Source organism: Caloenas nicobarica, chromosome 2 (genome assembly GCF_036013445.1).
Source record: "Caloenas nicobarica isolate bCalNic1 chromosome 2, bCalNic1.hap1, whole genome shotgun sequence".
Classification (NCBI taxonomy): domain Eukaryota; kingdom Metazoa; phylum Chordata; class Aves; order Columbiformes; family Columbidae; genus Caloenas; species Caloenas nicobarica.
Window position 1 is genome coordinate 125,837,094 of NC_088246.1, and position 16,728 is coordinate 125,853,821.

Below are 16,728 nucleotides of genomic sequence, written 5' to 3' on the forward strand. Positions count from 1 at the left end.
TTGATGCTTGCAGCTTACGGGAGTGAGACTGTACATTTTATTAGAAGCATGTTGGATGAAAGTTGGGTACAAACCAAATGACATTAAACATATGATTTAAGTGGTGATTATTTGCACTTGCTGAGGTTTGTTTGTTTTCTGTTTGTTTGGGTTTTGTTTGTTTGGTTGGTTTGGTTTTGGCTTTTTTTTTTTTTTTAATAAGGATGTGAACCTGAATGGAGCATAATAATTCTGCCTAGATCCACTTTTGTATGAAAATCATTTAAAGCCACGTTCCTGTCAAGCTGAAACGTATGGATAAAGGATGGGGAAGAAGAATAGGTAGAAAATTGAGGCTATTGTTTATGCATTTTGCTGCAGCAGTACTTGGAAGCCAGGGTCCTTTTGGCCCAGCTCCTTCCAAGAACAACAAGAAGGCAACTTGCACTTAAAGTTAATGTTCATAACTCGGCATCCACATGCAGTATTTCTCTAGAAGTTTTGTCTGTTGTATGCAGCAAATGGATATCAGAAATTCACCCTGGTCAGAGGGGCTGTCTGGTGTTCCTTGCTACTTCAGTGCTCCTGGGAGCTCCAGGAAGACCAAGCTTCATAAATATATGTACATACATATACATACACATATACATGAGATTGTGCGTGTGTGTGTCTATTCTTGGCCCATTTGTATTCTGGCTCATTAAGCCCAGCTTCTTGCAGAGGAAGGGAGAAGGAGCAGACACCAGGGTGAGGAGCAGTTGATATAAACTCTGCACGTTTGTCTAGAGCTTCAAAGAGGAGAACCCATTTCAGTACAGAAATTCATCAAGTACAACAGCGGATCTCCCAAGCAGGCCTAAGGTGCAACACTGGTAAAAGCGACTTTGCCGGTGCAGGTAGCTGGGAGGAGAGGTGTAGGGTTGCTGTCTGTTGTACCTATTCCTGAGTCCATTTTGCTTGTAATTCACTTCGGCAGTGTGCACACACAGATGTGCCTTTGCTTCCTATTCTCATTTAGAAAAATAAAACAAAGCTAAATTTAAACCTTGCATCGCTGTTTATCTACTAAGCTGAAGGTATGTTCCATCCTCTTACAAATGTATTAAAGTTGTTCCTTGGAGAATACTTCATTAGCACAGAGATAATAATGATAATAAAAAAAAGGTCCTTTTTAAAAGGGGGAACAAGAAGTAGATAAACAAATATCTGCATGAGTATACGAGCATATATAAGAGTAAACAAACTGTAAATTTATGTTTTCAAAATGCTACTGACCACCTTGATCTTATGGCCTGTGTATCCTCTGGAGCTATTTCAGCAGCCACACTGCAGCCTCTGAACTGTCTGATGTCCTGACACCAGGCACCCCACATGCATGGCTACACAACAGGAACACGATGGCTTTTCCACGCATGGGATGAGCTCCTTTGTCATGTCAAGTGACGGGACAGCGACACAGCATTGCACCCCAGGAGGGAGGAGGTGCTGGGTTAGGTGTCCCCAGAGGCCAGGCAGAGCCAAGGCCTCTTGAAATACTGATCTGGGATTCATTTTGATCTGACTTGGGGTGTCTCACGTCCCAAGAGAAGCTTTGGAGTCACGAAGTGCTGGCCAGCATTATTTGTAAACCCCTTCCTGATCCGCCTGATTCATCTTGATGCTGGATTATGTGCTGGTACCTCTAAAACCTCCCTGTGATCGAAAGAGCAACTTATAAAACACATTTTGTTATTTTTCATGACCAAATCAGTCTGGGTTATTTTTAGTGACCAAATAGAAACCCCTGAAAGCTTGTGGGTTGTAGCAAAACCAGTAACAGCATCGCAATGTTGACATTAATGCACGAGGACCTCAATTTACTTAAGTATTGGTAACATACAATCCAAGTTCCATCAGATGTTAAAGAATAAACTGCAGCTTTTATCTAGTGGGTCTTTGAGCACCAATGAGGAGTAAATGATTTGATTTTGTGAGCTCCGAGGATTTGTCAGCTGCCTCATAAGTATAATTCTGGCTCTTCATATCCCTGCTGCTTCTAATTTAGCAGGACAGGCTCATAATTGAAGCAAATTAACTATTTACACTTGCCACTTCTACCAGGGGAAGAGGACACATCAGCAGGAAAGAATGAGTGGGAAATTAAATTCTTCCCACTTGTGTCAGATCTGCCCTTATATAAACACATTAACAGTAATTTCACGAGGCGTCAAACATAGGAATAAATACTGAGGGATAAAATAATGAGGTGTTGCTATTGAGCTGAACTGTTGCAGCTAATATTACTGTGTGTGAATTATGCAGCCTGAAAGACAGTATATGTTACAGCACTCAAACAGTCGCTTCGCCTGCTCCTTCTGATCATTAAGTTTTGGGTCCCCTAGGTGAATCCATCCTTTTTTTCCGCTGCAAGGCCAGTGCAACATAAAAGTAAACACACAGAAAAACATACACACAGACACACATATGTGTATACACACACTAAACTGTTCATAGGAGGCCAAATTAATTCCTGCTAGAATTCCAGTTAAGTCACTGAAGTTACACCAGAGATTAATTTTGTTGAATGTTGAATAGACATTCAATTCCATTTTTAGAATAATAGCACATTTATTAAGGCCTTTGGCTGAAGTTTTAAAGTTACACTAATGTAAACAAGAACATTTTGTTTGTAATTTGCCACATCCATTACAGCTTTACTAGGACTCCAATTAGAAACTTAAGGTTCATTTAGTACACACACATCTGGTACTGATTTAAAATGACTTTCCTTTTTCATCTAAGGACAGAAAATGACCTAAGTAGCCTTTTTACCCAGTTTGAACCAGTGTTCTGTCTGAAAGCCAGAGACTCAACCATTTAGCATGCTGAACCCTCTTCCCTGGGGGCTGTTTTTCTCCCCTCCACAGTAAAAATGTGTGCAAAGGGCAAAGATGTACATAAATAAGCTATAAAAATGGGATGCACAGAAGTATAGTACTGACTAAGGAGAAAACAGTGCTTGTGATCATAAGAGAGGAACTAGAAAAGCCACTGAAAATATCCCTGTGCTATGACTACAGCGCTGAGGAGAAGGAATCCCAACATCCTACTTCTACAGCTGCTTTCCATTCACAGGTTTATTAATCTGAACAGTTTTAGAAAACATTTACAGTGAAAAAATGAAGGAAATGCACAGTACCTGCTTCTGATCACGTGTAATTTTTGTACCCAATTCAGAATTTGAGAATAAACCATGACAAAGTCCACCATGAGAAGTAAAGTCCCTTTAATTTCTAGACTCCCCTGTGTAGATCAGTTTGGACATACAAAACACAGGCATACACCAGCGTTGTTCGCAAATGGCCCTTGGATGCTCAGAAATTAATGGGAACCGTTATATCATATGACCCAAAAATGCAAATGTCTTCATATCGTAAAATGAGAGTGGAAGTACACTAGTATCTGCTTTAATCTAATAAACTGTGATATTCTCATGGTAAAAGCATCAGAGCGTGATACATTTTAAGTATAACACCCCCTAACTTCAGTAAGGCATCCACCATCATCTAGTTCATTACAACATTTCCTTTTTTGTCACTCAAATCATATTTTTTCAAACAACATTTTCCTAGTTTCTTTCCAGTTTGAAAAACATATGTGGTTCTTGCACAAACACTTTCAAGCTACAGTCTAATATGTCAGGTTATCAAAATTTTTTTGCAAAGGCTTGGACATACATATACTGCCCTTAGGTTGTTACTGTACTGAGTTTCAATACATTTATTTATTCTGTGGTCAGTCTTCAAGAATAAACAAGAAGAATTCTATGCATTTCAGAAAAAGCTGGCTAAGGTCACAGGAACAAAGAAGATTTCATTTCGGGATGAAAACATGAGGTTATTCTTCTTTCTCAATAGCTGCATTATGTTCTACTTTCTGATTCAGTTATATTTACTATTTAAATAGTAAAAGGAGTTCCAATTCAGGAAACATAATTTGGAAACATAATTCTATTTAAATTCCAGAATAAGCATTAGCTTCCAAAACATAAAAGCCAGAAGCTTTATGATAATTGAATCCTTTTCAGCAAGTATAATTCATCAATAAAGTATTCTTCTACTGATGTTATTGTTTCTTTATTTAACTATTTTTGAATTTCTGAAGCTTCTTCAATGCCAAATTCCAAATGCTACATTAATCATTTGTATTTTTAGAGTCCAATTTTCCTACTAGAGACATAGGTTTCGTAACAGTTACTAATGCACTGGATCTGAAAAATTAGGCCTTTAAAATACAGACTATCTAGTCAGTTAAGATGTCTTGTAATCATTCCTTTGTACTATTAGATCCCTAATGGAATAAAGAATGAGTTTAAATTTATTCTAGAAAAATAGGATTGCTGGTGGGAATATCTTTTATTCTTTTATTCTTTATCTTTATTCTTTTATTTTGTACAGTGCTACATTAGAAAGGGCCCAGGCCCAGACTTTTAACAATGTGTTTAATAGATGATAATGAATAGGCAAAATGAGTCTAAGAGCAACAAAGATATGCTAACCCAAACTCTTGAAATAACTGGCTTAAAATCTAGTTGCAGCCATATTTTCCTGGATGTGTCATGTGGATTCCATAACACATCATTCTGATGTGTTCCAACTTAAATTAAAGACAACAGAGATAAGGAAAATAAATTTTGTTCTGCTGTTCCAGTGTAGGCCTTATTCAATTAATGCTTTCAACCGTGAATAGGAATTCCAAGTTAAAGCTGGAAATCTTAGGGTTTTATGCACTTTTCTTAAACAGCATTCTATGGAAAGACCTCAATTTTCTGCTGGTACTACTAACATGACAAGTTCAAAGGAAATGTGCATTTTGGAGTCTTTTAGGTTTATCTCCATTATGTGGTCTTGGACTATTATTCATGAAGTCAAGTCTTCTGCTTTGTAAGTGGAGTAAATATTATGGAAGGAAAAACTGCACCACTGCAACAGTCACAAATTAAGGGTCATTATGAAAAATGGTGGAGAAAACCAAGCACAAGATCATGCTTGGTATCATGACTAGAGAGATGTAAGATTAACCAGATTAACAAGCTCTTGAGAAGTCCAGGTCTCTGCTTTTCACCATTTCAGGGAAATTTGGATCCATGATCCCACAGACACTCGAGATGGGTCCAAGACACAGATCTAACCACTTGGAGCACTCCTGAGGTATGTGTTTGTGTGTGCACTTTTCAACATGGGGAGTGATTCTGGGCAGGTATGCAGGACAAGGAAGTATGTCATCAGAAGCTCTTACTTGTGAATTTAACTAAGAGCATAGTCAGTATTTTCTGAGTCAAATGTAAACAGTCATCATCATGGTCCCCAAAAGTAATGTTCAACTGCAAAAAATCTGCTGTACTGGGAAGGTCTAAACAACCTGTCAGATCAAGGACAAAACCTTGGCCTTAGCTGGACATACTATAAAAGGCAGAAGGAAGAGATAACACAACACAGTAACACTAATGTGCTAGGCCAAGTGAAATCTCTGATCCCTGTGTTTGAAAAGTTACCTTTCCTGCAGCTATACCTTCCAAATGCTGACCTTATTCAATGGTGGACACTAGACAGAGAAAGTATTTTTTCTTCTTAGTCAATGAGTGCCAAATCTTGATTCTTATTACACTGTGATCTTTAACAGGGATCTAGATGTACCTACACCATCAATAAAACCTTTTTTTTAAGGTCCAAATGATTTTACCTGCCAAAAAAATCATAGCAATAATTTCCTTTCAATTCTTAGCCTTTTAAACTATGATTGTGTAATAATGATATGCTCATTGTGATTGAATGAGACGTGGTTTTGTCCCAGTACTTTTTCTCCCTCTGTGCTGACATCAACTCCTGCCCAGGTCTCCTGCAGCCAGTATAACTCTCACTCAGCATAACTTTTCCCTCCATATCTGCTTCTTAAATTTCTAATTTCTTTATCTATACAATCCATTCTGTTGGCAGTTAGTAAAAACGTAACCAATAACAACAGAAAAGCAATGGTATGCTATAACCAGGAGGGATGGTATTTGTCAGCCATCACCACAGGAATGTGATGAGCTTCCAGAGTTGCCCACTTTTACAGAGCAACTGACTGACTCAGAAGGATTTCTGCAAAGGCTCAGATCCAGCTCCACTGACCTCTTTTCAGAACCAAGGCCTTTCCATGGAAGATGGAAGTAACTACAGGATGTGACTTCCACAGCCCACACATATACTGAACGATACCCTGGAACACTGTCAATTTGCCAGGGTCCAATCTAGGTCTCTTTGGGTCAACACATCTGTAACATATTTCATGAAAGCCAGGTGGGTCAGGAGAAGACATGAGCCCAGTTCCCCTTCTGGCATCGTGGGGCAGGGAAACATCTGCAACTGGGAGCTCAGATATATGTCAGGTCCCACTGCACAGGTATAATTTTTGGCAGCAAGGTCCTCCTACACCACACTGTCATACACAGGGCCCACCAATTTCAGCATAAAAGAATCCTAAATGTAATCCTAAAGTTTGTATCATGTCCCAACCCCCTCCAAAAACCTCTTTCAGTAGTTTCATACAGAAAAAATGAAACAATACTCTCCTTATCTCAGTCTCTTTAAATCATATTCCTGAGATGGCACATATTCAAGTTTCATCCAGCAAACAAAAGAAGCTGCCTTCAGTGCTTAGATGACCCTGATAACACTTTCTTGAAACAAAGCCTTTGAGCTACAGCACATTTTGTACCTGTTTTTGTTCTTCTCCTAAGCCGTCCCACATTGAAGCTACAATTTTAGAGACTTCACCAAAAGTAGCATTGGGATTTTGGCCCTTGATGGCTGCTTGAGTGTCTCGAAAGAATAATGCATAGGCAGACACAGGCTTCTGTGGCTCATTTGGGTCCTTCTTCTTCTTCTTTTTGGGAGTTTTGGGTTTCTTTCCCATATCTGAAGCAGGTCTCTTCTCTCCACCATTGACCTGTAACATAAAATTAGAAAAGTACTATAAAAAAAGGCAATTTAATTAAATCCATCCATCCTTACAGCCTCTGCGATACACAGCGACTTTGGATTTTGCATGCAAAAATAGCATTTTAATTGCCACCTTTGGTAATCCTAATGTTGACACTACCTGACTTTGTCACATGTATAAAAGTGATAAGGATTCCAGATTACGTAACTTTTTTCCTCAAAGTGCATTATATTTTGCTTTCCTATTATTGTTATAATCTCATATAATTTTGGTCATCTTTTCACCTCTTCTAAGTTTTGTTGCTAATGGCTATAACATGCATATAATGAGTAAATTCAAATGAAATTAGTTTCATTATAGCCTGACCACCAGTTCAACCACATGAACCACCTGCAGATAGCAGGGTCACTGTCATTTCTACCTTATCGCTACCCTTTCCCAGAACCACCCCAGACTAGTGTTCAAATCAATTTATGCTGCAACTGGTGGGACACCTTCCAGGGAATTTGAAGAGAATATGATTATGAATACAATGATCCAAGTTATGGACATTCCCCTGCCCACCTTCTAATTAAAATCTGAAGAAAGAAAGCTCTACTAGTATCCACACTTTAGATCCCTTTGGAGGATCAGTTCTGATCCATCTGGATTTAGTGGCAGAAAAGTGCATGTGCGTTATTTGTGTACCACCTGAAAAAACCTGCATGACCGTTAGTGCAAATTTGTTAAATGCAATTACAGTTTGCTCAGAGACCCTAAGTATCAAAGCACCCTACTATCCTAGGTGACTTACAAGCACATAAACAAAAGCACTGTTGATTCTTCAACAGATTGGAGCTCCATTGCAAAGCAGGTTCTCTTGGTATTATCACTTAATTCACTATACCTGTAGCAATGATCTTACCAGAGGGTTAAAAGGTTCTTTTCTCTTGTTGACAAGGCCAGAGTACTGTGCTTCACAAGTGTTTTGAAATATGAGAAGATCAAGAGCATAAAAGGTATGCTCTAGGCTAAGTATCTACTAAGCATGACCTTTATCACATCCTTTTATTATTATTTTTTAATAATGCATATAAAGTGACACAGGATAATACAGGAATTCAGTTCAGTGAAACTGAGGAAAATGGCTGGAAATTCTCATTTTGAGAAGCAGCTTGTTTGTTTGTTTGAGTTTTTTTTATATAGAAACATCATTGTGTCCCATCCAACAGGGCTCAGGTGACTAGAGTGAACAACCTGGATCTCCATGGCCTACTAAGCACAGCAACAAAGTGACGACCACAATTTGAAAAGGAAGTTGCTTGTTTCCTGGGCATTATGTTACAATAGATGCATCTTCAATACAAGGTTAATGGACATGGAGCCTATTGGCAGCATTTTGGAAAATATGGAAAAACAGAAGCAGTGAGCCACCCGTTATTAAGTTATTCAACTTTTAGTCTCTTGCTATTATTTCATTCTATAGGGTACACAAAACTACCTAGTTAATGGAAATTAACTAGAGCTCCCTAGTTAATTGGCAATATCAGTCTAAACTCTTCAGACAGTTCTGTGAAAACTCCATGAGCAAGGAGGCTTGACAATAATTTTGTCTATAGTTAAAATTTTACCTCTATCATTTACTAACGTCTTCCTCTTCTCAGAGTATTTTTGGAGCAGTAAGATTTAAAGTTCTCTGTATATCAGGATACCACATTACTTACAAACCACCCTTAAACTAGGTGATATGCTGCAGAAACTTGTATAAGAAGTCTTCCGGTAAACTCTTCTGAGAACAGCTCTAAAATCTTATTCTCCAACCTGAATGATCAAGAGCCTTCAAAAACCCACTGTTAAAAAGAGAGTACTCACAAGGGAAATTCTGTTTGTCTTATACGAAAATAATGAAATAAAAAGAATACCAGAATTCCAGTACTAATAACCTTGCAAATGGCTGAGATGATGGCCTACCTTATGCTCCCATCAGTCTATCAGCTTCATAGACTCCACTTCTAACCGCCAAAGCAGAGACAGATGGGAAATAAAATAAAAAACATATATATTCTGCTAGGCATAGACTTATGCCTCAAAATCCCTGGAGGTATAGTTAGCTCGTGGTAATCCACCTCCTGTCATGGCTTATTGCTTAATTACGGTGATGTATTTAACTTATTTATCACAAGAAAGCAATAATCTTTCACTTTAAAAAAGTGTACATTAACCATGTTGCACACATAATAGATCACAAGAATATCTAGTGTAGGATTTAGAACTATCAAGTAAGGCACATCGTTGATACCTAAATGTCCCTTGAGAAGCTGGGAAATGTCTATAAGCATATTTAAAATAAACTGCAATAGTACCAAAGCCTTTAATGGAGCTAGGAGAGCTGTTTTATGCACACTATCTTGCAGTAATCGCTGTAGTTTAAAATAGATTTTAATCAAGCACCATCTGCATAATAGGCTGAACAGACAACATAGAATTCTACTTATAACTCTTATCACATAAAGTAAATATTGTAAAACCTCTACCACATAAAGAGAATATGCCGCAGCAGTTCTTTAGTAATCGTGTTTCTGTTAGTTAATTCTTGCTACTTGCAGTCCTTTCACTATCTTCCCTCTAAAATACATTATTTGAAGTTCTCTCATAAGTGATATTCAAATGAACATGGAAGAAAACCCTGTTATCCATCTATGAAGAAATGCATATTTGCAAACCAGTAATGCTTCCAGCAGCTCACAATTATTCTTGGCAATAACCGAATACATGTTTAATGATCCAACGGTATGAATTATGGCAAGAATTACATAAACATAATACTCCAATGTTGAAGGTGTTCAGAATAAAGCATGTGGTAAGTGGCCACTTTGTTTAGAATGTTTTTATAGTTACTTACAACTATTGATTTTTAAGTTCGCCCTTTTTGCTTCTTCTAACCATAGTCCCACATATTAGATTTAGAAGAATTAAGGAAACTTAGGGACATACATCATTTGCAGAAACAATATGCTTGGTCCGAGATTATATTTCACATTTCCATGTGCCTAGCAGCTTTCCGACTGGCTATACATAGGCTCATAATTATGCTACTAGTTGTCACTGACCTTACGGTCAAGCAATCTCAGCTTTCTTACTTTTAGAGCAACAGTGTGTAGGACAACTGAGTCCTCTATAATGCAGTTCCTTTCCCTTTTTTTGTGCAAGGGAACATATGATGTTTAAAGTCCAAAAGGCCTATATGAAAGAGCCTTTATGAGAATGAGTATTGCCAAAAATATTTAGCAGCTGCTGCCACTAGTTCTGTGTATGTTGGATAAGGCTTACAACAGTCTCAATATTTACCATAGAGCGAACATCCAAGAAACTCAGTACATGAACAATTACATCAGTCTGTAAAGTTTCCTTATTACTGGCATTTGGAATACGTACGTTAAACTGATATGGTCATTTCCTCCATGCACAGAAATCAGCAGTTCACTAGGGATACAATTATATTTCTAGTCCAAATGTATATAATGTACATATTCGTTCATACCTTCTGCCATCCTCTTTCTATAAATTCATGCAAACACGAACAGGACACAGATTTTTTTTTTCTCTAGCCAAAAATAGGCATAGTTATTAGGGATTTCTCTACCAAATGTGCTGTCAAAGGACCAGTGGCTTCTCTTTCACACATCAGTCTGGGCGTTCGGCTGGTATAAGCTAATGGAGGTCCTCTGACACTGAGGTGATTTTCCATTTGAAAAAGTACTTTGTCTTTTTGATCAATGTTGGTACATAGGCAAACATCTTCTCCTGCTGGTTAAATAGGGAGAACGCCACTGTTGCCATTAACAGTACGGTGAATTCAGTTGTTTTTTACAAAGTCCTCATGGCAGGAATATCTTACTGGCTCCATGAAGCTGCTCAAATGTGGTGAGCTCCAGCAGCCGCTACGTGACGACAACACATGTGCTTTTACTGAAGGATTGAATAACGAGCTCTGGCCCTCATCTATTAAATAATATTGCACATCTACATCACAGTTTATAAAACAAAGAGAAAACTCAAATTTAACACAGGTATATCCAGGTAAAAGAGGTTCTGACATGAGAGAATGACCACTCTGTGTCTTGCTTTCCCCATCCAGTGCCTTCTTTCATGGGGAGTAGGACTTTTTGAGTGAGAAGAAGCCTTCACAGCAGCTCTGAGAAAATTAATACCGTTATGGCTGGTTTATTCTAAGTATCTATATCCACTCATTGGCAGCTTCCAGCAATAGCAGCATGACAGAAAGTCACAGAGCAAAAAGGTCTAAACTGTTAACTACAACAATACGTCAGCTTCTTAAGCTGATTATTCCAACACTCTTCTCTTTTATGCAGGGAACTACGGCAGAACCATCGCATCGGATCAGGTGTGCCAGCCCACTGCCTGTCTCTGGTGGTGGCCAAGTTCAGGCATTTTCAGGAAGACCTAAGAAACCCCACAGAAGACGTCTGTGGCTTGTATTTTGATCCCTACTAGTTGGAGAGTAACTTAAACCCTCTATCATTATCAACCAAGTTCAATATCCTTTAAAACACTTATTTTAGCAGAGATATTATAATTATCAAAAATTTAAAGGCAACTTATCAACTTCAGCGTTTTTCTTAACTTTTTAATTTCTTCAGTATTTTTCTTAATTTTGTGTTGCGTATTGTGCCTTTTCTCATTTTTTTCTTCTTAGACTGAGCATGAGAGAATTTTAAAGAGAATCTTCTAAAATAACATGGCTTGTTAAAAAGTTGAACGCTACATAAACTGTCTTCCACAAAGGACCAAGTTTTACTTGGTCTGCAGTGCTTAGTATTAATATTACCTTCAGATTAGTACTTTCTGCATGAAACCACAACCCTATACTTTTGCTAGCATGAAGTGTTGTAGTGAGAAAGTACATTAAAAATATGGGTTAGATAACTGAAATATTTGATAGAAGCAGAAAACTTATCTTAATTATTTGAATGCATGTTTCCTCCTGAAGTTTAGAGCACCTTGCACACTCCCACAACATATAGGAGCAGCAAATAAATTATTCTGAAAAAGTAAAGGCTGCCTGGAATTATTTTTACATAGCTGTATTCTAAAGTCTCCCTCAGTAAGGAAGTGCTCATTTAAAATGCATGAATTATTCAGTAATTTTTAAAACTTCAAGTTTCTGAAATCAGGGGAAAGTCCTGAAATAAAACTTAAATAAAAATGTATTCAAAATGTAGTAAAACATATGTCTCAAATTACATGATTATTTTATAGCTTGAGGCATGAAAAACAATATCATTTGAAAATAAATCAGACTTACATTTCTGGACTGGATTATACCTCCTCATTGACTCACAATAGGTTTTCTTCACATTATTCACAAGTCTGAAACTATTCCCCACAAGATATGGTCATGGTACAACATCTCCACTACACTACAGGACTGCTGTAACAGGACTGCTATTTTGTAGTGACCACAAAATAGAGCTAAAGAGGTTCTCAATTTCAATATGCACTGTTCCTGGTTTATGCGATGACTTTGTATTAAGTTCCAACCTTTTTGTGTCTCAGCTTTTGTGTCTGCAAAATTAAGATGATATACTTGTGTATTTTGGGGGAAGTTTTCAGGATTTGCGAATATTTGAGAGTTTTTGCATGCAAAACCTGCTATATACCCTGACGTTTATCCTTTAAATAAATGTCTTGTTTATAATTTAAATTACTATTATTTCTTCATGCCTGTACTGACACTAAAAACGAAGCTTAAATGTGTCATGCTGGAGTGTCAGCACCTCCCAAATATAAATGCAATGGTTTTCAAGGTTTTCAAGGTAAGATTTTCAAAGTTTGTAGAGCATCTTTCTGTTCTGGTTGCTGTGAAGTTGTGTTTACTCATCCTGTGACCAAGTAGCAAAGACTAGCACATTGTACAGACTGTTCATACTCTTTATAGCAGTAAACTGATCTTTAACTGGGAACAAACATCCCTTCTAAGCAAGTGACAAAACACAACCTTTATGTTTAAGTCCTAATGGAATGCCTATTCTTTTAGTGTTTTACAGGATTTCAGTTTGCTGTCACAAACAGGAATGATGTTATTTACTCAAGCTGCCTGAAGAATTGACTGGAAACTATCAGCTATGTATTCATAACCCTTTATTCACTTCAGTCAACCACCAACAAAGTATAAAGTATCACCTTAATAACTGTGGCCATACAATTAATTTAGCAGATCCTAAAAATATCCACCATTTACATAGTAATCCTAGCATCTAAGCCTACCTTAGAGCTATCTTCTCCTTCATCTTCATGGACTGAACTGGATGGTGAAGGAGTTGCAGATTTGCTTCCAGGTGGAGAGGGCGAGTTGTGAGGAACATTGTTTCCACCCATATTCAAACCAAGCTGTGCACTGAGCTGGGACTGGTTAATAGTAGTCAGCTGCCCGTGCTGCATCATTCCTGGCTGCCTAATATCTGCAGGTTGAACCCTTGGCCTCATGGTTGCCATCTGAGGATGGGAACTATACTGGGCTCCTTCTGTATTCCGTAAATCTTGCATCTACAAGAGGAAAAAAACTGTATTAAGCATCTCACTAACAAAGTGCTCCGTTTCTTTAGACCTCTGTTGGCCTGATTGGCTACATAAGGCTTAAAAGAAATGGCAAGTACTTAAATAAACATGTAAATACTGGAAACAAACAGAATCAGGATATGATTGACATTTGCATAACAGTGACTGTTATAAACTATTCAGGCTCTAGCCTCAGCCCATGGGAATAGCAAAAAGCAATGAAAGCTTGTTTCTTTATAGGGGGAACAAAAGGGCATTGCTTTCTGTAGCAGCATGTAGAGTATTTCAGAAATGCTAACAAACAGGGACAAGTTTGCACTCTTAAGTTCAGAACCAAATCAGAACATGAATATCCTCAAAATTTAAGACAATTTCCAGATCTTACTTTTCTTCTTAGGATTTGTGTGTGCTTGAGCTGTGAATTTGGAATCTGCAATTTTCAGAGTTTGAATATCTAGTATTAGGTCCAAATCTATTTTTCCTGACACTGCCCAGTGAGATACTTGAATTTTCAGGATTCAGACGACTGACAAGAAGGATGCATTGATAGACTGATTAAATGATTTCTGAGTTGATTTGCTGCTAAAACATATATGAACGGAAAGCTCAGAAGTTGCGGGATTGACAAATGAATCCATTGTGCTATGTGGGTCACCGCTTCTTAGCATTAACGAGACACACTATTTTAAAGCAAGCAACAAATTCAGTCTCTGCAAGGATAAGAATTAAAAGCACTGGAGGATGAAACTTCTTTCTTGTCCAGAGGTCAAATGTACCATACACACACACTACAGCAGATTGCCTATAACATCTTTTCAGTACTCGTAGGGAAACATGACAAAAGACAAAGAGTATCAGGGAGAAGCTCAGATTTAAGCTAAGGTGTCCTGTGGGTGATTTAAAATTGGAAGTGTCAATTCAGAGCTGAAATGAAATAGTTGTCTTCCTGTGCATCAGACAAACATGCTGTACGTATCGAGTGGAATCTGACAGGGACTACCATTGTGGAACTCCTATTACGATAAGGACATGTGTTAATGGTTCAATATATTAACATAACCACATTTATTCTACTGACAGTATTTGTTAGGCATGACATCTAAATTGTCTAAAGATCACTCAGATTTTTTTTTTAACTTTAAATCGCTTGTGACTTCTGCAAGCTCGCTCTCTCTCATACACACACTCCTATATATCGAAGCAATCTGTAGGACACCTTTCAACCAGTAATGCAATGAAAAATAAAGATAAACCTGAAACTTCACCTTTTCTCTTATTATTGATAGTGTAAAAAATTACAAATTTTAAGGAGATACTTTACGAGCTTGGGGATTGATTTTTGTAAAGCTGACTGGTTGGCAGTAAATCAAACTAATAATACCATTAGTTATGGCATACTTACCACTTTACATGTACATGTGTCTCTGAAAATTATTTGAAATGACTTCTGACAATGTGACATCACAATTATGCCTGTATTTATCTTGCTTTAGAAATTAATAGCTTTGGGTAAAAAAGTTATCAATACAAACATGTTCAAGTTCATTTAATGACTACTAAAGCACAGGAGGAGAGGAGCAGAGACAGAGCAGTGTATGAAACCAACTGAAGGCTGAAATTTGAATCCTTGGAGATACTTATATTTTTAAAGATTGCTACTGACTTCTTGTTCCCTTCCTTCCAGTACCAGCTCCCCTCCTTGTCAAACATACAAGCCTTGAAAGCGATCATTATCTCTCTAGCAGACAAGCCCTATCACAACTGTTGTGCCGGTGAAGCTGTAGCTGCTGCTCGGCTGTTTCGCTCCGGATCCAGCTATTGGGCTGAGCAGCAGCTGGAGAACGGGGAGCAGGAGCGTGGGCTGCCCCGGGGCAGGCAGGGGATGGAAACCCACCTGGTCCCTCCAGTGCTGGGGAGAGGAATGCAAAAGCCTCCCAAAAGCCCTCCCTTCACCCTGTCTGTGTGGGCGTGTGTCCCCACCAGGGTGCCCACCACCAGGCAAGGGCTGAGGCCACGCTGCCCGGCTTGCAAACACCTGGGGATTCTGTGGGGCAGCACCTCCTGGTGCCAGATCAGGGCTGGGAATGAAGCTCCTCGTGAACTGCTGGAAAGAGAAGACTGCTTTTTAATAAGAATATGTACTATAACGATTTTATGAACTCTGGAAAGGAAACAAGCACTGTTTGAAACTCCTAAGAACTCTGCCGGTATTTTAAATGAATTTGCAAAGTTTCTACCTCAGTCAAAGAAGGGCAAAGGTTGTAATTTTAATTACTTATTCCCAAGTAAAATATAATACATTTATTATTATTCAAACGATGTCTCCTTTATTAAAATCTTCAAATATTATCAGATAGATACTGCAGAGCATACTGTGTTTGTCTTCTTTAAACAATACATATTTTTAAACAATCTGTATTCACTTTTAGCTTACGCACAGAACATGCACTTTGTTTTCAGATAATGTGACACCAACTGGTCAGTACTGGATATACCACCATACAAAACACGTGAATATATAGATTTAAAAGAGAACCCTTCACTAGTGAAATTCTAAGGACTGCAAATGAGGTGGTGTCGTAGAAAAAAAGTGGTATTTTTCTTTTTGTAGGGATTCAGCTTGTCTTCAGAATATTTAATTCGGATGAATACCAGGCTACCGTCACAAAACCAGGAGTAAGCAACACAGAGACAGCTTGTTTAAGAGTACGTGTTCCCTGGATGCTAAGCCAGAAAGCCTCACCTAAGGGACCCGCCTGCAGAGAAAGGTGAGACCTGGGCATATGCCAGTGCAAGTCCATCGCAGAGAGCTGTGGCCCTCAGCACGGAGCATCCCCATGGCTCTGCATCCACAAGTATGTTTCTGTCTTGCCTCTTTCTGCCACGCACCACAGAGCCTGCCTCCCCCAGTCCTGCCCCTGCCTAGTGAAAACATGGGATTTTCTAAGAAAATGGAAACTGCTCATTCCTTGAGTAAGAAGGGGCAGTTAACCTCATAGCTGTGAAAAGTTACAAGATTATGCTGTGGAAAGCACGTGACAATGAATCTTCAGGTTCCTAAAGGATCAACAAACCAGGAACTGTCCCATCACCTTCGCTGGGCTCAAGAACAGTCCCACCCATGAGAACTACACACTTGGGTCACTGCTGCGGCCCCTGTTTCAAGCGCTGTGACGACCTCGCCTCTGCAAGAACAGCGGCACTAATCAGACACACTCTCCGTCAACA

At 38.5% G+C, this 16,728-nt stretch overlaps 1 protein-coding gene across 1 annotated transcript in view; it reads right to left on the minus strand.

The window, feature by feature from the left end:
• Positions 1-16,728, minus strand: part of TOX (thymocyte selection associated high mobility group box) — a 216,406-nt gene that overhangs the window by 28,606 nt on the left and 171,072 nt on the right. Inside the window, exons 4-5 of the mRNA XM_065629639.1 lie at positions 13,210-13,488; positions 6,718-6,948 (exon numbers count right to left, since the gene is read on the minus strand). Coding sequence (XP_065485711.1) covers positions 6,718-6,948; positions 13,210-13,488 — 510 coding nt within the window. The remainder of the gene's footprint in view (positions 1-6,717; positions 6,949-13,209; positions 13,489-16,728) is intronic.